Genomic DNA, 20,251 nt, shown 5'->3' on the forward strand with positions numbered 1-20,251 from the left:
CTTGGACTCTTAAGGGAAGTCAGCAAAACACCAGAGTATCAAAGAAGTACAGGAATGACAATCTCTAGGAACCATATGATACTCAAATATGCTTGCCACACACCATTTCTAAAAGTATTAACAAAGAAATTACAAGAATCAGAACACTGTACATAAAACCAATTAAAATATTCTTAAAAATATAAATCATAATTCCATATGTACCTCTACCACACACCTTTAACACACCACTCGTGTACATATTGCTCCTACCATAGTATGAAATAAGTTTCTGGAGTAAGCTTTAAAAATGCAAAGTTTGAAAGTGTGTCATGGTATCAGTTTATTCAAATTAGAAATTATTGCTGTTATTAATCAGAGAAATTACGTGCCAGAATATTACAGTGGAACACATATTGTTGCTGCAAGGTTAGTTATTAGACAAGTATTTGATCTACCATGCAATAATTAAGTATTCAGTCTGTTTGCATCACCTGAAATGTTTAATATAAGAATGCTTAATTTTGTGTAGATTTCTTCGATATCCAAATCTCTGTTCCCTAAATTTGAACAATAACTTCAGAAGTCAGCGGACTGTGTAATCAAAGAAGAGCCCTAGTTCTAGATAGTCCTGATTTAGGTTTCAAGGACAGAGCAATAAATTGTAACATATTAAGTATTCAGGGAAAGACCCAATTTTATGTAAGCACAAAACAAACAAACAAACTGTAAAATGAGGTATGATAGTTGTCCTTCACTGAATGTAATTCCTGGTCAAATGGAGTTTGTCTTCTAAAAAGTACATAACTTTGAAATACTAGTGTAGACCTATACTCTATAATGTTAAACATTTATTACATGGGAGATAAAAGTCCATTTGCAAACCACTTTTAACATGAATGACAAAAATATTGAGGTAAAAATATATATGCATTAGATGAAACTGGAAAAAAAAAAACCTTGTCAGAAAAAGTAGTCAACCCACAATTAATCATGATGCTTCATTTTGATTGTTTGGGGTTTTTTCTTTTTTTTTTTTCCAACAAAGAGTGCTACAATATAATCAGAAATATATGTCCATGGACAATATGCACAAGGAATCAGTAGGAATTGTATACAAAATGGCACGTGACATCTGTTCACATTTTCAAAACAGGGCCATACAAATATTTGAGCTCCTCTGAGCTCAAGAGAAGCACACTTTAAAACTGGCTGGAAGGAAACTGGATAGTCATGTCACAATGACTTAAAAATAAATGAACAACAACAAAGTTGCCAAGCAATTATATATGTTTGACAAAAAGTTCTTATGTTCCATTTCAGATGAAATGCTACTCTGTCCTATATGTTTTTCTAGAATGAGGAACACTGTCAAGTACACCTGTAATAGCCATCCAGTTGCTCTTTGTATTTTCCAATTCCATTTATTTATATTTCCTTACTAAGTCATAAGTTTCCTTACTTCTTTGGTTTGAAATTTTTTATTAATTTTGCTCTTTGAATTAATGAAAGGATGTTGAAAGGTGTCATGTAGTTCTCCTGACTTCTCTGCTGGTCCAGGTGCAGAAATGATAGTGTGATTCAACAGAACTTCCACACATTGGTGTTTATAGAAACTGGCCCTCTAGACATTGCTATGGGCACAGTGACTTTTCCCTGCATCTACACAACAAATTGCTAAATATCAAGTCAGACCAATCCTGAAAAGGGACAGTAAACTCTTCATGTTCCTAATTAGAGACAGTAAACAAAGTGTTCATTTTAAAGTAAGGCTTAAAAGCCCAGTCATTTTGGGTACCTAAAACTACCTGACAGCGTTTTTTTAAAGTAGCACCAGTTTTGAGTTTGTCTAACCTGAGAAGTTCAACACATAACTAACTTTGACCTGTTTGCTAATTTCCCTTTTGTTAATTTTTGCATTATGGTTACCTTCATGGGCAGAGAATAAAATTATACATTATGTTATACTGCTACAGCACCATTAGAATACTGTAAATCTTGATTTCTTGCTGCTGTTAAGACTGGAGTTACCTGGTTTTGCCATCAGTAGGCACTGATATTATTTTTGAGGAGTGTGCACCCTAAATTCATAAAAAGCAGGCTTATGGCTTCTCTTTAGTAATATTTTGTTTTAAGCAGACTGAACAGCATTCTCCTTCAACCTTCACAGGTGTTTCGCAGTCAGGCGGCAGGCAGGATTCCACAAAACAAGTAACCTGGCCAACCTGTGTCAGGAAAAACAATAACAAACCCAGAACACAGTTAGCTACATGTTCCAAAATAGAGACACATTTTTAGAACCATAAAATTGTTTTGGCTGGATCAGACTTTTAGGATCATCAAGTCCAAACATTATGTAACTCTATCAAGTCTAATGCTAAACCATGTCCCTCAGCTCCACATCTTTGTGTCTCTGAAACACCTTCAGGGACGGGGATTCAGCCACCTCCCTGGGGAGCCTGTTCCAGACTTTGAGAACCCTTTCAGTCAGTAAGTTTTTTCTAATATGCAACCTAAACGTCCTGTGGTGCAACTTGAAGACATTTCCTCTCATCCAACCATTTGTTACTTGGGAGAAGTAACTCCTTTCAGAGAGTTGTAGAGAGCAGTAAGATTTCCTCTCGGCCTCCTTTTCTCCAGATTAAACAGCCCCAGTTCCCTCAGCTGCTTCTCAAAAAACTGGTTCCAGACCTTTAACCAACTTTGTTGCCCTTCTCTGGACCCACTCCAACATCTCAATGTTTTTCTTGTAGTGAGAGGCCCAAAACTTAACCCAGTACTCAAGGTGTGGCATTACCACTGCTGAGTACAGGGGGACAATTACTTCACTGGTCCTGCTGTCACACTATTCCTGATACAAGCCAGGATGCTGTTGGCCTTCTTGGCCACCCAAGCACACTGCTGGCTCATACTCAGCTGGGTGTTGAGCAACACCCTCACATCTTTCTCAGAGGTCACCTTCCTGGCCACTTCAGTTACTTTGATGTAAGTGCAGGACCTAGCACTTGACCCTGTTGAATCTCATACAATTATCCTTTGCCCATCCATCCACTGCCCCCTTCAGAAGTGAGTCACCTATGACAGTGACCCATCTGTTATTCTTCAGTAAAAATGTTTTGAAGCAGATTGTAGAATGATTAAATGTCAGCAACACCTTCAAGCTGGTTGAACCATCATCCTTGCCATCCTTCATTTCCCCCTATAGAGCACTGCACACGTGTGAAGGTGGGGCAGCTGCCAGGATGAAATGTCTGCAGTGCCGGTTGGGCCAAGCAGCAATTTGTTCCCATTGCCCACTATTCTCTAAGTCACCAAGTTTGGTGGAGAGAGGACAGGGAGTTCTTTGAATGACAAACTCCATTTGTCTGTTGGGTTGGTCTCTGGGATGGCAGGGGCTGACTCCAAGGGTCTATCTCTTTCTTGTATTCCCTCACGGTCCTCAACCTAGCTGGGTCCATGGCAGCTGCATATACTTATATTGAGAAGTCTCTTTGTACTCTACCATCTTCAATGGACCAGTATGCCATTTTAGCTAACCTTCAGGAATGAAACTCTAGGATATCAAGTACTGACATATTTCTTTTACTACCTTTTTGGAAAGTTCACCATGACAAGGAGAAAGTTTAAATCTAGTACCAAGTTAGATGAGCTTTTACTTATGTTTTTTAATGCATTTTAGCAGGCTTTGTCATGAAGTCTCTCACTTAGCAGTTCATTTTGCCAGCAATGAAAATGGAAATACAAGTACATAAAGGTTGGACTGAAAACCAATGTCAAGGGCACGGATATCTGAACAGTGCATTTATTTTTTTTTTAACAAGATATCCATTAAAAAACCCCAACAATTAGCAGCTATTACCCAGAAATTAGCAGGCACAAAACCGGAAGTGCTAGTTTAGAAGCAGAATCCAACATGATTTGAAAGTGGATATCCATAAACTTACTTTGCATTCACACACAGTACAAGGGTCCCTTTTCCAGGTTTCATTGCTGGAATGTGATTTACCCTCTTCATCAGTGCAATCAGTTTTACTGAGGCGCAATTCAAGTTTTTTTATCTAAAAACATAAAAAATATATGAACAGCTGAATAAAAAACAGAAAAAAATATTGGTGAAAGGCCTTTTGTTCTTCCTTTTATGCTACATAATCAATGACCAGTATTATCTGTGTTTTCCTTCTTGCTGCTTCGTTTTCACAATGCTAAAAGACTTGAAAGAGGTAATACACACGGAAACAGCCTTTCAAATGACAACTAATCACAGATCTCTCCTGCTGTTGGAATATACAACTGGAACATACAAAGCGAAGCCAGTTAGCTTCTAAACTCTCAAAACACTTAGAATGAAAAGGAGATGAGAAAAAAACAAACCCCAACTTAATTAAAAATGTTTGATTGAATTTTCAATTATCTATGTTTTCCTTAATGATCATCAACAAAAAAAAAAATAGAGAAGCAGTAATACAATTAGTTTACCTTGTTGATTTTGTGCTTTTTGAAACAACAGTTAGGAAGGTACAATTTTGAAAAAGCCCTCAGACACTTTTCTGTCCAAAAAGATGGAAGAACTTACTGAAATGTAGGAAGTCTTAACATAGTTCTTCCACTGTCAAAATGAATGATTAAATAATACCAATGATCAAATCAAATTACTATGCAACTAAATATATGATTTGCAACTATAAATCTGGACCTTACAAATGTAATCTGTCACGTCACTTCTTACAAAGTCTAGATTCTAATCATAGTTTTACATAGATCCTACTACCCAGTTCAGATGGGGGAAAAAAGATGTTATTATCACAGTATCACAGTATCATCAGGGTTGGAAGAGACCTCACAGATCATCAAGTCCAACCCTTTACCACAGAGCTCAAGGCTAGACCATGGCACCAAGTGCCACGTCCAACCTTGCCTTGAAGTGCCCCAGGGACGGCGACTCCACCACCTCCCCGGGCAGCCCATTCCAGTGTCCAATGACTCTCTCAGTGAAGAACTTTCTCCTCACCTCCAGCCTAAATCTCCCCTGGCACAGCCTGAGGCTGTGTCCTCTTGCAAGTTTATAGAGCAAGACCACTTTCACATTTAGTACATAATGGTTACACAAGCCTTCAGGCTTGTCAAGAGAGTCTAATTATGGGAACGTTTCAATATGATTTCAAAAGAATAATAGAAATAAAGAGTAAGAACACACCATGTTCTGTGTTGTGTTTTATTTGAGATACAGTGTGGTAGTGGGTTTGGAGTGAAGTGGATGTCTACTAAAAATGAGGGCAGTGATGTTAGGAAAACGTTACAAATTAAATCTACAATTACTAACTATTCAGCGTAGCACCTTACCTGGTTTCTGAGGCTTGAAATAGTTTTTTGCATTTCCAAAACAAATTCTTTGAAGTCATTCACTGCTAGTACATTTTGATTTTCATTAGCTGCTGATGTGGTGTTGAGAAAAAATTTACGCTGTTTCACAGCACTGCAAAAAATATGTGCCAAGACAGGATATTTAGCTAAGTAATTTTTACATGGACAGATGTTTTAGAAAGATTATCAACAAATTTAAAAGAAAAACAACCAACAAGTGTGTTTACTACCACAGCATACAAAGACCCACTGGTGATGAGGACAAACTTGGGCCTGGTGAGCCGTAGATTACTGTTTACATCAGGAGCAATGGGGAATTTCTTCTACTTAGAAGAATAATGTATGCATTTCATACAGCAGGACACACACAAGGTTGTCACAAGTGACACTGTAAAGCATCACTTTGAAGTCAGTGGGAAACCTCTTGAACCTCTGATGTGAAAGCAGATAATCACATTTCATGTTCAGATTGCTGGTTTCTCCCTCTACATGTTCATTAGCAAAACATGTTGAAAGAAGTATGACTTCAAAAAAAGAAAAAAAATGGTTTTGTAAACTTTCAGATATTAACATATTCCTGTTTCCCAATTTAACTAACATTTGGAAGCAATACTAATACACAAAATCTATTCTTTTTGTCAATGAGCATTTTCTAGCTCATATCTGCTAAGAACTGTACAACATTAGGTTGTGTTAATAAGTTCAATCTGTGGACAGGAAACAGTTATCAAAGGAGCTGTCCACAACTAATAAGACACCATTTGGCACCACTTAAGAAAGCTTGTATTCAAACCCAAGGATAACACTAATTATGCAGCCACTTATTACATTAAGATCCTTGGAATTCATACAAGCATTCCTGCTTTCTTCAGAACTAAGCAATGCCCAAAGAATGAACTGAAATGAAATCCTTTCTCATACAAAAAAAAAATAATTCTGAAAAAATTAAGCCAGCACTTGCTGGCAAGTGTTCAAGCTACTTAGTTTCCCATAGTTTTTCATCTAAATTAAAGAAAAAGAACTCTAGATAACATAACATGCCAAAATTCAAGTAAACCAGCTGCTTGTTTAACTTCCCCACCTGCTCAAGTTATTGAAAATGAGATGGGGAAAAAAAAAGAAAAAAATACCTTCTCATCATGAATGCAATTTAAATACAAGGAGTGCGAGAACGTTAAAGGACTGAGTTTGCTTTATCTTTCTTTATTTATAAATAAAGTATTGTCAATCTACTTTTCCATAGTCCCAATTATTAACAGGCCTGGCGTAGGTTTTAGAGCTTTTCTGAAACAAGGTCAAACAGCACATTAATGGAAATGGGCTGCTTCTCAGATAGCAGCATTTACTTTTTCTTGATTTTATTTTTATGGAATTTAACTCTTGTGCAGTTTCAGAATTTTGGAACTAGCATCTTTAAGAAGTGAATTGCTCTTTCATAATTTAAAAACTTCTAAGACTTCACTTGCAAAGGCAGATGAAACATCCTTCTTCAAGTATTACTTTAAAGGAATCTTTCTTGTCCTGTTGTTGATATCTGGCTACTGTATTCTCCTGTTTGAAATCCTTAACGTGCAGAGATTCTGTTACTTGAGGACAGCTTCTTATCAATTAAGTGAAATACAACGGTGGCACTCCTTTAGCATCATAATATCTGCATGAGTATTTGAAGCTTCTGAAATAAATTTACCTTTACACATACCTGTCTAGTAACTTTCCTTGCCAGAGTGAGTAGACTTTACCTGGTCATCTCAGAGAAGACATATGTGCTCACAAAGAAATCATTCATTTGCACTCAAATTTGAAAACAAATGGCTTTTTTTCATAACTTTTTTCTTTTTTTAAAATAAAAATCTCACCTTATTGCTTTGGACATTTTCACTTTCTTCATTGGCTTGTCCTCCTGAAAGCTGTAATCAAGAGAACGTCTTCCCCGAAAGTGATATGAAAAAGCATTGAACTGTCCTCTAGTTCTACAGTCTGAAATAAGAAATTACACATTATAAACCACAGCATAATTCAGAAGTTATAATATTAAGGTAGTTTTACAGTGTCTTCTGCATTGGCAAAGGCAGTTCATACATTCAGCCTCTTGAATCAGTTTGATTAGAGCTGAACCTGTCTCAGCAATACAACATTTAAGCCAGTTGGATGGAGAGAATTTGACTATTTGCAGACACTTTTTTTGGTAAAGAACAAAGGAACAAAAATTAATTTCATAAATATACCACTGATGCTTTAACTATTCATTTCACTTCAGAAATTTCCACTCTCTTAGCTTTGAATTCTTTTTGGAATGAGGTAGTTACATATGGAGGAAAACAATGATAGAAAAGACAGCCTATTGCCTACTCATCTATCTCGGGATCTGAAAGAGAACCTTTAATTAAATCCTGGAGAATATTTTCAGACAAACTTCAAGATTCAAGGGATTTGAAGGTATCACCAGGCACTTAGACCCCGACACACTTTCCACCACAGAGTGAAATTCTCAAACCAAAAAGTTGTAACAGGCCAAGCTACAGCAGGAACCAACAGCATGTTCAACAAAGAGTCTGCTAAGAAAACAGAAGGAAAAGCTGAAACGCAGAATCCCATGGACATATCCCAGCGATGTCTGCTATTAGCAGAATGAGCCATGAAAGCAACTGAAAAGGGGAAGAAGCAATTTCCCCTAATGTGGTGGTTTGGGTTTTCCCCGTCCCCCTCCACTTTAGAAGGTACCCAAACTAGACTCAGCCAGTTCTGGGAATATAAATGAAGCTATTTGTTTACAGCTAACACAATGTACAAGCAGATATTTACAATATATACAGAAATATACAAAAATATACAAGGTAAAAATAATACAGAAGCACAACTCCCCTCCCAGAAGGCTGAGTCCCCAGGAGGGGCTCTCAAGCACCCCTGCACCTTCCCCCTGCCCCTCTCAACCTTACCCCAGTCCTAAGGAAGAATAGAGGTGCAGCCAAGAGGTTAAGAAGCAAAGGTGAGGTTAGGGAGATGTAGCTCAGCCAAAGCCCAGCCCGAGAGTGAAGACAAAAAAATGGCTAGAGTGTTATCTAATGTTTACATTCTTCTTCAGCGAGACTCTGAGGGAAGGAGACATCACCACTGTTTTCCTTTCACAGCCAATTATCTACTTTCTCTCACCAAAACATTCTAGCTTGCTTCAAACTAGCACACCTAATGTTTTCCTTAACTTGCATCACAACGATTCCATTCAGAAAGTAGGTAACATTTTATGACGTGTTTTCCTGGCATTTAGTAGTAGCTAGATCAAACCTCTGAAGTATTAGCACAAATGACTGCACAATTTTCAAGTCAACAAAAGAGAAACAAAACGTTGTTGAACTGAGTAACATGAGAAACAAACAAAGTTGCACTGTGATTCTACAAACAAACACACAAATAAAAAGGCTTGGCTACTTTTCAGTATATTGAACTTTTCCTTAAACTCAACTACCACAATTTCCCTGTTAGGAGGAAAAAAACTATTTTGTTCAAAGTTTAATATCAATTAAATAACAATAGAAAAACAAAAACACAACCAATTAATATCCATAGGGAAAAAAAGCAAACAAACAAACAAACAAAAAAAACCACTCCACCAATCTGACAAAAAAAAACAGTCTGTGAGATGCTTGGCACTGAAGGCATTTTTGATCACCTTTAGACACTTCTGTATTTAGCATGATGAGAAAAGGGGTTGTCACACTCTGAAAGGCCACTGCAGGAGGAACTAGTTTTGGTCAGAGGAATTTTCTTCTTAAAGCAAACTGCTGCTTAAAGCTTTCTTAAGCATCACAAAAAAATTATTTTCTCCTGGAAGCAATTTGTGAAAAAAAAGTCTGCTCTCCTCTTTTATTTAGTAACTGCTAAGGTAATTTTACCTTTTCTTTTGTTGTTTTGGTACCATAATACAATGGTCTATTGTGCTTTTATTCCTAGGCTGGTTTTTAGAAACAAAGGTCAGAAATCCTGGGAAAGTTTTATCACCTCAGGCTGGTAAATATGAGAACCACATGTTCAGTGGCAGCTTCAAGTACACGGACCCAACATTTCTGTATTTTTCAAAGACTCTAATACATCAACTTGTTAAATGAACAAGCTGGGCTTGGTTTCTGTTTCAGGCACAAGGACAAGATTGGCACTGCTGAGGGGTGCAGGACAGGATGCTATAGATTTCAGAAAGAAAAAACCAGGAAGTTTATCTGGGTTTGGTCTGGGTTCTTCTAAACTGAAGAATACCTTACCGGTAGTAGTAGACAAGAAAAATGAACAAAAAATTCTGCTTTTTTTTCAGCCTGCCCAGAATTTCCCCATATTACCTATACCCAGTTCAACTCATTTTCTGCACAGAAGTTGAAAATTTTAAAGCGACCTAAAGAATACTTTTTCTCTATGGATCTTTGCTATTAGAAGCCAGGTACTGTTACACTGCCAGCAGTGTGCCCAGGTGGCCAAGAGAGCCAGTGGCATCCTGGCCTGCATCAGGAATGGTGTGGTCAGCGGGAGCAGGGAGGTTGTTCTGCCCCTGTACTTTGCACTGGTTAGACCACACCTTGAGTACTGTGTTCAGTTCTGGGCCCCCCAGTTTAGAAGGGACATTGAGATGCTTGAGCGTGTCCAGAGAAGGGCGACGAGGCTGGTGAGAGGCCTTGAGCACAGCCCTATGAGGAGAGGCTGAGGGAGCTGGGATTGTTTAGCCTGGAGAAGAGGAGGCTCAGGGGTGACCTTATTGCTGTCTACAACTACCTGAGGGGCGGTTGTGGCCAGGAGGAGGTTGCTCTCTTCTCTCAGGTGGCCAGCGTCAGAACGAGAGGACACAGCCTCAGGCTGCGCCAGGGGAGATTTAGGCTGGAGGTGAGGAGAAAGTTCTTCACTGAGAGAGTCATTGGACACTGGAATGGGCTGCCCGGGGAGGTGGTGGAGTCGCCATCCCTGGGGCTGTTCAAGGCAAGGTTGGACGTGGCACTTGGTGCCATGGTCTAGCCTTGAGCTCTGTGGTAAAGGGTTGGACTTGATCTGTGAGGTCTCTTCCAACCCTGATGATACTGTGATACTGTGAAGACAAATCATCTCTATGTGGAAATCTTGTTCACATCTTCAGAAAATCCCATTTCCCACAAGGTAAACTGGATAGAAAATCCCCTGATATTTACAGCTATTAAGCACTCTTCATTCCCACTGAATCACCTTTCAAAATCTAAGTCAAGGAGAACTACGCTAACAGTACCTTACATGAAAACAACTTGAGAGATTTAGGGAATGTGAAGAAAAGCACATTGCTATAGCTATTGCTTCTATTTGACACTACCTTTGTTCTCTAAGATTTATCACAGTGAATTAAGTTACTCTTATAGTAAACATCGATATGTAGCTAAGAACTTCTAATCATGCCAGTGGGAGCAGTAAAAGGGAGGAGGAGCAGTGAAAACATCTAAAAAGTTGATTTTTTTTTAGTAGATGTTTTCACAAGGCAGCTACTTAAAAATTACACAACATAGGAAAAAGACTTTTCACTCAAAAAAGAAGCTTTAACTCATAATAACTTTTTTATTGCTAAATAGGCTATTACATCACACCTCCTCATTTTTTCTGTTGAATAAGACTTTCCAGTAAATGATAAATTAAATAGCAGCAAAAACTGCAATGTGTTGGTCTAAAATTCAGTAGTAATCTTCTCAGATTAGAATAGATGCATTTTCCACAAACATTATTTAAACATCTGGGTGGCACCTATGATAGCAAGTAAAAGAGGCAACACAGACTGCCACCTCTTAGCTGATGTGCTGGAGAATACTACTAATAAAGATGTTCTCTGTGGTTCATCTTGAAATTCAGTCTGATACTACCAAAACTAGAAAGCTCAGACACTGAGAAAAGCAAATATTCAAATAATTTACAAAACATAACTATACAAATTGCTAAGGAACAGCTAATAGTAGCCTAAAGACTTTTTACATTGAATTGTGTCTTTGTGATCTGAATAGGTTTTGGATGGACTGCAAGAAGATAAAGGAGAACTACTAGCTTCTTCACATCAAGCAAAGCAAATCTCACCTCCTCAGCAGAAAAATTAAACAGGACTAGTTAGAAAGGGTTGCAGATAAAAACTATACACATTTTTGAATATAAATATCAAAGATAAAAAAATCATTTCAGGCAGAGTGAAAATCCACAGAAATTTGGCAATCTATGGGCCACAATGGAATGTACACACAAGTGGAGCTGGCAGAATGCTACTGTTAAGCCACCCTCCATCATTTTTGAGGTCTTTTCAGCTGTGCCAAACGATAGTATAAAGGGCAATGCAGACAAACTAGAGACACTTCATCAAATCACAAGGAAAAGCTTCTTTCCTTTGTGACTGCTGGAGCACTGGAATAGGCTGCCCAGAGAGGTGGTGGAGTCTCCTCTGGAGACTTAGAAAACCTGTATGGACATACATCCTGTGAAATTTGATCTAGGTGAAACTACTCTAAGAGAGATGGACTGGATGATCTTCAGAGGTCCCTTCCAACCTCCACTATTCTGTTATTTGAAATATTTTTGTTTGTTTGTTTTATTAATTAAAAAAAAAAAAAAAAAGGAGGAGGAAGATGTGAAACTTAAAGACTCAAAATGGAAAACAATTTGAATTTACATATTTGGAGGATTGTATTTGAGCCATGTCTTTGTGTCTATTTTCTAGTTTGTTTTCATTTTTTTTTCCATTTTTTTAACATAGTTCATTATTTGGCATTATCATAACAATATGCTTACAACTTAGGGAAGAGGGGTTTATCATTTTGTGCTGGTTTCAGGCTAACTGGAATATTTTACTCAGAGAAATTAAGTCCTCAGCTGCGAGAGGAAAGGAAAAAAAAACAGCAGTACCCTATATCACTCATTCTCCTGCTCAGAAATGCTACTAGGCAAAATATAGATAAGTCACTTCTCACACACTGCTCAGTTAGCTCTCACTTCTGTTCCTGCTTTCTGGTGGTCTGGTCTCTGTGGCTGTATCTGCCTTAACTGTAATCTGCCCTAACTCTTTCTCCTCTAGCCGCCTTTTCCTCTTTCTGACATCTCGCCTCAGATCTCCAGATTTATCATGTGAGATATATGTGGGTTGATCTGGTTATTTCTGAAGGGAGGGAAAGAGGGAGGGGGGAGGGGGGATTGGGTCGGGTGCCCTCCTGGGGACTCTGATTTCTGGGAGAGGTACTGTGTTTCTGTATTACTTTTAACTTGTATATAACTATATATGTGTATATATATACATATGCTTGTAAATTGTGCTAAGGTGTAAATATAGCTTCATTCCTTAACTTTCATCCAGCTGAGTCTAGTCTAAGTGATTTTCTTAAGTGGGGGGGGGGAGGGGCAGGTAACACCCAAACCATCACACATTTGCGTGTTTTGGATTCAGAACTGTGATACATTGTCAGTAGAAGTACAATCATAGTACAATCATAGAATCAACCAGATTGGAAGAGACCTCCAAGATCATCCAGTCCAACCTATCACCCAGCCCTATCCAGTCAACTAGACCATGGCACTAAGTGACTCAACCAGTCTTTTCTTGAAGACCCCCAGGGACGGTGCCTCCACCACCTCCCTGGGCAGCCCATTAATCACTGAAATGTACACTGAGCATTTAGGTAAAATAAGAAGAAGTCTTAAGTTGTTTTGTTTGTGTAGGTTTTGTTTTTGTTTTTTTTCCCACACAAGAAAAAGGCACCAAAGTTTCTTTTCTGGAAATTCTGAAGCTTGGATACTCTTTGCTCAAATAAAGAGCTACAATACATTTGCAGTAAGTCCTCAAAATGTCTGACAAGACAAAGAGAGGTAGAAAGTGAAGGAAAACAGAAGGAAAACTTATGTACCTCAGTGGAATGCCATTTTTTCCCCACCATAATCTAATAATTATGTTGTAAAATTAGTTTATTGAAATCTAAAATAATCTGGTATTGTTATTATAAAATGGAATAATGTTCTGCTTTATAAGAAATAAATACTAGCTGTACTTGAGAAATCTGAGTAACAGATTTTTGTAACTAAGAATTTTTCATTTCTCTTCATGGAAAAGTATTTTGAACTGAACAAAACAGGAAGGATAGCAAAAACAGATGTGTTTTTTAACCAGGCTGAAACAGATGGACATAGGGGTGACTTATTAAACATACATAAATTGCAATGAACAGTACTCTGTAGTCTAAATTCTAACCAAGGATAACTTTAGTTACAGAATAACCAGAAGTACTTGAAATGTGGAGAATCACTTGAATTAAAACAAGACAATCCAAACAAAACAAACAGAAGCCCCCAAAAACCTAAACACCCAAGAATAAACTTAAAGAAAAAAAAAATCCAGAATTTATCTAGCTTAAAGTAAATGTTGTCCCAGAATGTACGCTGAGTATGCTCCCCACCAAGGAGTAGTGTGACTCTTCAGTGCCACAGAATGAAACAACTTTTTTAAAGTAATTGCTTAAACCTGAATTCACACAGAACACATCATGTGCAGTCATCCATGCAAGAAAACAGTTTGAGCCATGCATACTTAGTTTTTTCTCCATTAAGCTCTACACAGACTTCAAAAGAGTTCAGAAAGAGGGGATACAGATAGGCAATTTTTAAAAGAACCCTTTCTTTTGCTTGGCAGTTGTCTAACTGCACTACATCCAGTAGTTCTCTCTTGTAGTAATATTCTTGAATGAAAACACAAGCTGGCATGTAGAAAGTCTGAATACTCTAAAGACCTTCCAAAGATAACATCTGCTCTAGAAGGCTCAGTGATAACATAACATTTACAGAATCAACTCATAACTTCTCAGAACAGCTTTACAATCTTTCCAAATCAATAAATGAATGTATTTGTAAACTGTCAAGCTTCATGAACCATGGCAAAATGAACTTTGAACTGGAAGAATATGATTTATTTCTTTATGGTAAAGCATTTGAAGAGTAATAATTCCATTTTTCTCTCAATGTTTCTGGCAGGTCAGGGTTATTTTGAAGAGACTCTGAAAGACTTTGCATTAAAATCATAATGTGTCAGCCATATCTGGAGTTTTATAAGGTATTGCCACCTGTTTGGAAATGCCAAACCTGGTAAATACTGTTTAATGAATCTGTTTAACCTAGAAGAAAAGCCCAAACTTGGCTAATACCTGAAGTTCTGAGCTTCATCTCCAGAAGACTCTCTGTCAACAGGGACAATTACATCTCATCAATAGAGTTAAATGGACACTAGTGTAAGAAATACAGCACACTGGTTCTTTATTTGTGCATCTGTTTTGACAGAATACCAAAAGCCTGCTCAGCAGTAGTCAAGAGAATTAGCAGTAGAAAAAATGAAGACCTCAGATCTGGATACTTTTCATAAGCAATCCTACTGTTTTTGAAAAGCTAAGTTTTTACTAGCTTTCTAGCTTACTAAATTATAAGATTCTAATAATTGTCAACCAATTGTATCATTAGCCTCTCTAATAAGAGCATTTTTTTTCTAGTTAGTAATTTGTTTGACAAGTAGATAATTACAGTTTTACAGAGAAGTTTGCTGTCTGGCCATCTGATCTTCAAGCATACATTGCTGGCTTATGCTGATTTTTTCAGCAGGCAACTGCGGGTAGCTTTCTCCTGCAACAAGGTATGGAATGTAAACATCAAACCCTGTGATGGGAAGTGTCCTTGGAGCCTTACAGGCTCCCAGGGGCCTAGGCTGAGAACTATGAGCAACCCACGCACAGCTGTCAGGGGGTGGAATCTGCCGGCCCCTGGGGTGGACACAACCTATCTCTGCCTTACGCTTAACTTGGAGCCAATCTGTACCTTCCACTTGTACCAATCTCAAGCCAAGTTAGTTGTGTACACCCCTTTTTGGGGCTACAAAAATCGCTGCATCACCCTAATAAAACGCACTGCTGCACAGCAGCCACAGAGTTGCCTCTCAGTGCCCCGATCTCTCGTCGCACCAGTCTCTGACCTCTGACAGGCAACACCCTCAAGTCCTTCTCCTCAGTAGTGCTCTTAAGCCACATCTGCCCTGGCCTATATTTGTGCTTGAGATTGCTCCAACCCAGGTGCAGGGCCTTCCATTTTAAAAAGAACAGACACTAAACAAAGCCTATTATTAATGCACAGACCTTCACAGCAATCTTGCCACATCCTGAGGTCCAGTTTAGGAATATCTTCACAGCTACTATATCCATGTGGGAATTCAGCCACCTTAAAGACATCATGTTGTACTCTGGTTATGTTGTCACCATTGTCACACAAAACTCTGGCGAGAGATGTCTGCTTGATCTGAGTGAGCTGAGCAGGTGTGAACACACCTGGGTTCTCATACCATAACCTGTAATCTCACAGAAAAGACAAGTTTGCTATTGAAAAATCAAAATGTATAGTCTTAGAAAGAAAGAACATGCAATATTGTATTTATAATGAAATTAGTTTTTCCATAAATTCTGTTCTCAATTTCACACATTGTATCTGAGGGTGTGATTTAGATGACAAAATCTAAGGGCTTGCTGTCACTTCAGGCTTACTCCTTGTCATGTTGACACTCTGAAAGCACTAAAATCTTCAACAAATCCTTTGATTTCTCTTCTAGTTCTGTTTCAAAGTCTTGGATATCTTTGGACATTGAAAATGGACATAGACTATCAAGTTCAGGGTTCTTTTAAGGTAGAGACTTAAGTCACCATATATTTCTTTCTCCAGGCAACTTTCCTATGGCTAAGAAAAAAATGTTGATAGAATGTCTGAGATTAGAAGAATGGTCAATCTACATCTAGATCATTACCAAGATAAGTGAGATGGTTTAATTTACTAAGAAAATGTTTTTCCATTGAACTATTTTATTGACTATGCTAGTTCAGAAACTCATTAATATATGCTCAGTTAATTCATTATTTTCAAGGAGGAAATACTGCACTTTTAATTTATTTTTCTTACATAAAGGGCTAAATGCTCTTATCAGTAGAAAACACAAATAATACATTACTTTAAAAAGTAAGCCTGAAATGTTTTATTTCCTTGGAAAAGAAAATATTTTAAATTATTGTCCAGGATTTGAAAACATTTTACACTATTCTAACATGTAAGAGTTGTTCACTGTGATATTGTTTACATCTCACAAAACAGTGAAATTTTAATTCTACATAAGTACATTTTCCCACCTATTTCAACCAAAACCAAGTAGGAGGATCTTTAGGCTTTATGAAAAAAATCAGTAACAATCTTATACTAGACTTAGAAGAATTATTAACAATATAATTATTATAAATATTATTTTAATAAGGCATTAGACACTGGGCAATGAATTCCCAAGTACTGGGATCAAAACAAGAGATTCTGAAATTTCCATCTTGACATGTAGTTAGCCTCGCTTCAAGCATCACTTCTTTTCCCTGCACAGGCATATTTGTTTTGCATGGTGCTGGCAGCTTTGATCCTCTGCTCATATTAAAGGCTTTGCAAAGTGAGAGTTGCTCTCATGACATCTAATAATATTCAATATTTGTTCACACGTTGCTTCAAAACATTTGCATTCTGTGGATAGCAAAACCCCATTTCCTAAATATTGAATGTTTTCCTACAGTCCCTAAACAGAAAAAAGAAACAAACAACAACAGCCCCACCGAGCCAAAATGAAATAAACAAAAAAAGGGGAAACAAGATTTTGCTGGAAAAATGAAAACACATACAGTAAAAAGTATTATCATTATTTTGTTGTGAAACAAATACATATGTGTAAGCTTATACTGCTTACATTCCTCTCTTCACTCCCTCTGCCTCCAGACAGGACAGCTTCATGTTTCACAGCTTATTTTTTAAACAGATTTTATATAAGAAAAAAGGCCTCTATACTATCTTAATCAGCAATTTTATAATTTACATAAAGCAAACAACATTAGACATCACTGTTCCTAGTTCTTCCTATGTTTCCCTTTCACTAGGATGAGGCTAATCAGCTTAGGTCTTTTCAACCTCATGCCATGCAAAAAAACCGGGATGCTAGGTCACAAATTCTGATGAAGCTGAAAAGAAAAGTTGATTTTCAGATTCTAAATGACTGTTGAAAGTATGCTGTAACAAACAGGCATTGCACTGTCATTAACCATTTTCAATTTAAAATTAATCTTGTCTGCCATGCTATGTCAATTTACCTGTCTCCATCCCGAATACGCCTAAACTGTGTGCTTAACAGACACATCAAAGTAGGCCCCAGTCGGCTTCCTGGAACTAAATCTTCTACCATGAGAGCAGGAAAAAGGTCTATGTTCAGTGGGGAACCATACAACCTGTAAACAGAAAACCACAACTATTTAATAGAAATTATTATGCATTTACAAAATAACCAACATGTACCACTTCAGTTACTCAAATGCTTCATTTAAATGTCTTTGATAACCTCACTAGGTGTCCACAGACAAGGTTTTTAGATTCGGAAACATGCCAAATGTTTTGGTTTATGCTGAATTAAAATCTCATATGAAAAAAGAAAGAATGAGAGCACAGCTGCTGGGGACACTTTCTAGACTGAAACCAACATTTTGCAAGATTCTTCCAAAAAAAAAAAAAAAAAAAAAAAAGAGAGATATGAACCACTCAAGAGTTAAAATGACAGTGATGGTACTTCATCTTTTGTGGACAATTTGTGAGTGCATATGCAAGAAATCCTGCAATGCAGGTTGTACGTGTCTGAAACATCATAGGGGCCTGAAGGTATTCCCCAGAATTTCCTTTCTCCCAGTAGCTTCCTTCTGATTTCTCAGAACTGTTTCGTTCAAACTAACTTCTCTTCCCTACACCTCTATACACTTTTTTTATCATGGCTGTCTTTGATTTTGTGTAGATAAATTTGAGCTGACAGGTAGATGAAGACTTATTTCCAAACCCTGAAGCTTTCAAGAACAGAGGAATTCTAGGATTCTACAATTACTGGTAGTGAAGGATGTCTACATGAAAATACACTGAACGATATTCCCATTTGTTTTCAGGTACAGAATGGATGGAACAGAACACAGAAATCCTTGCATGAGACAGCCATTAAATCTGACCTTACATTGAAATAACATGCATATTTGACAGCATTTATAAAACCAGACATTTCAAATTAATTATTTTATGGAAAGATATGGCATATGTTAATTTCTTTTGGTTCGCAGAGATCTAGAAGTTGAGCAATTATCTGCACATGAGAGTTTTCCACATCTATTTGCTGGTACAGATGGATGTTTCTTTTAAAAATCCTTTCACCGCTTTCTCAACAAGCATTGTGTTCTAGATAAGACTACTAATTTTGCATGCACATGCAGATAGTTGAATGGTTTTCTTCACCTCAGGCTCACCTGCTAAGTTTCTCCCTGATTTCAGGATTCTTAATTTCATTTTTCAGATCTTCAAAAGTCTGAGCTGAAGAAAGGTTACAGTAAACTCTAAAATCATGGTAGGGAGGAATTCCATGATCTCTGCCTCTCTGAATATTCATAGCTGCCAGATCTAAAGCCACAGTACGTGCCATGGAGAAGAGTCTTTCTGTTAACTCTGTATTGAGTAATTGTGATGGGACACGCATCTTACCAGCAACACCAAACAATCCCCTTAGAAGTGGATCAATGCCGCCTTCATTTACAATCCGAAATGGAGAGAAGAATGCCTTATGAAGAGGTAGATGGCCTTGTGGAATAGGTTCAAAGTTTTCATCCAGTCGGTACAGAAAAGGATTAATGAGTGTGTGACCAAACCTAAAAGCGGCAGTTGCAAACTCATTAGTTATGCCAGAATTAACACTGGGATCATAACCCTTATATTCGCCAAGCATCTTCATGCCTACCTCTCCAAAGATCTTAGGTAGCCAGTGGCTAAATGTTATGTGCTGCATTTCTGCACCAACAATTTTGCGTGTTTCGTGATATATTGTGTCACCATCCCAGTGAGGATTGAGTTTCAGTAGCTCTGTGGCAATTCTGTTGTGTTCTCTAAACCACAGCGTATGGATGCTGGTAAGACCCAGCTGTTCGTTAGAACGCTGATCACCAGCTAAAAAGCAGGGAATGGGGCTCTCATTTTCATCTCTCATACATTCCGTTGGTGGGCCAGTAGCGAATGGAAGAAGGGGTTTGCCAGATCGCTGTACAATGCCCTGTCTCAGAAGACCCTTTTGACTTGCCAAGTCTCTGATCTCCAGTGCTTCATGGTCCGAACTGCCATACACATTGGAAGCATCGATGTATGAAGTCAGCTGGTTGATCTGTTCTCGTGGGTATACAGAATTCATCAGGAGAGAGGTCATGCCACTTCCACAAACTGGACTGGAGCGTACAAAAAACATGCAGCGCGCACCATTCCGAACTCTGGGGTCATTTGGTGGTATCATGATTGAAAAGCATGGAGGATCATTTGTACAAACTGAACTGCAATGCTGACCATCTGAAAACCTGGCCTCGCTTAGGGCAGCTACAGTGAGGTCAAGGTCGTGGTCAAGAAACTGACCCCACTGCATGAGCATGTGAGTGTACTGGTCATCAGGAGTTATTGTTTCCGTTCCGATCAGAGTAGTTGAAACCAAGCGAGGCATTGGGAGACTATAGCCATTCGAGAGCCTCCTGGGTTCAATTCCCCGGGGCAAGTTAAATCCATTTTCGTAGACAGACTTCAGCAGTCGTTCGAAGGCTGTCAGAGAAGCTCCCCACATGGGATGCTGGAGGTTGTTGCATGTTCCATCATGTGTCCTATACTTCTGGTGGAAGCACATATCTGAGCAGTTATTCACTCGTCGATGTGCTGTACAGCCTGAAAGATTAGCTATCAGGTTCAAGTACTGTGGAGATACAAGGTCATTATAATGATAACCTAAAACCAGAAGAGAGAGAGAGAGAAAAAATCAGACTCTTGGTCCCCATGGATCATGAATAAA

General features: G+C 38.1%; 1 protein-coding gene across 3 annotated transcripts in view; it reads right to left on the reverse strand.

The window, feature by feature from the left end:
• Window positions 1-297: 297 nt before the first annotated feature.
• PXDN (peroxidasin) overlaps window positions 298-20,251 on the reverse strand; it is a 96,171-nt gene continuing 76,217 nt past the window's right edge. For 2 of the 3 annotated variants that reach the window (XM_064145906.1, XM_064145907.1), the window contains exons 17-23: window positions 18,684-20,187; window positions 17,499-17,633; window positions 15,474-15,682; window positions 7,197-7,317; window positions 5,320-5,452; window positions 3,924-4,037; window positions 298-2,204 (exon numbers count right to left, since the gene is read on the reverse strand). In XM_064145906.1, the coding sequence (XP_064001976.1) occupies window positions 2,082-2,204; window positions 3,924-4,037; window positions 5,320-5,452; window positions 7,197-7,317; window positions 15,474-15,682; window positions 17,499-17,633; window positions 18,684-20,187 (2,339 nt within the window). In that variant the 3' untranslated portion in view covers window positions 298-2,081. Of the gene's footprint in view, window positions 2,205-3,923; window positions 4,038-5,319; window positions 5,453-7,196; window positions 7,318-15,473; window positions 15,690-17,498; window positions 17,634-18,683; window positions 20,188-20,251 lie in introns of those variants that run through there. The other variant, XM_064145908.1, reaches the window with a different exon arrangement.

Source organism: Pogoniulus pusillus, chromosome 7 (genome assembly GCF_015220805.1).
Source record: "Pogoniulus pusillus isolate bPogPus1 chromosome 7, bPogPus1.pri, whole genome shotgun sequence".
Classification (NCBI taxonomy): Eukaryota; Metazoa; Chordata; class Aves; order Piciformes; family Lybiidae; genus Pogoniulus; species Pogoniulus pusillus.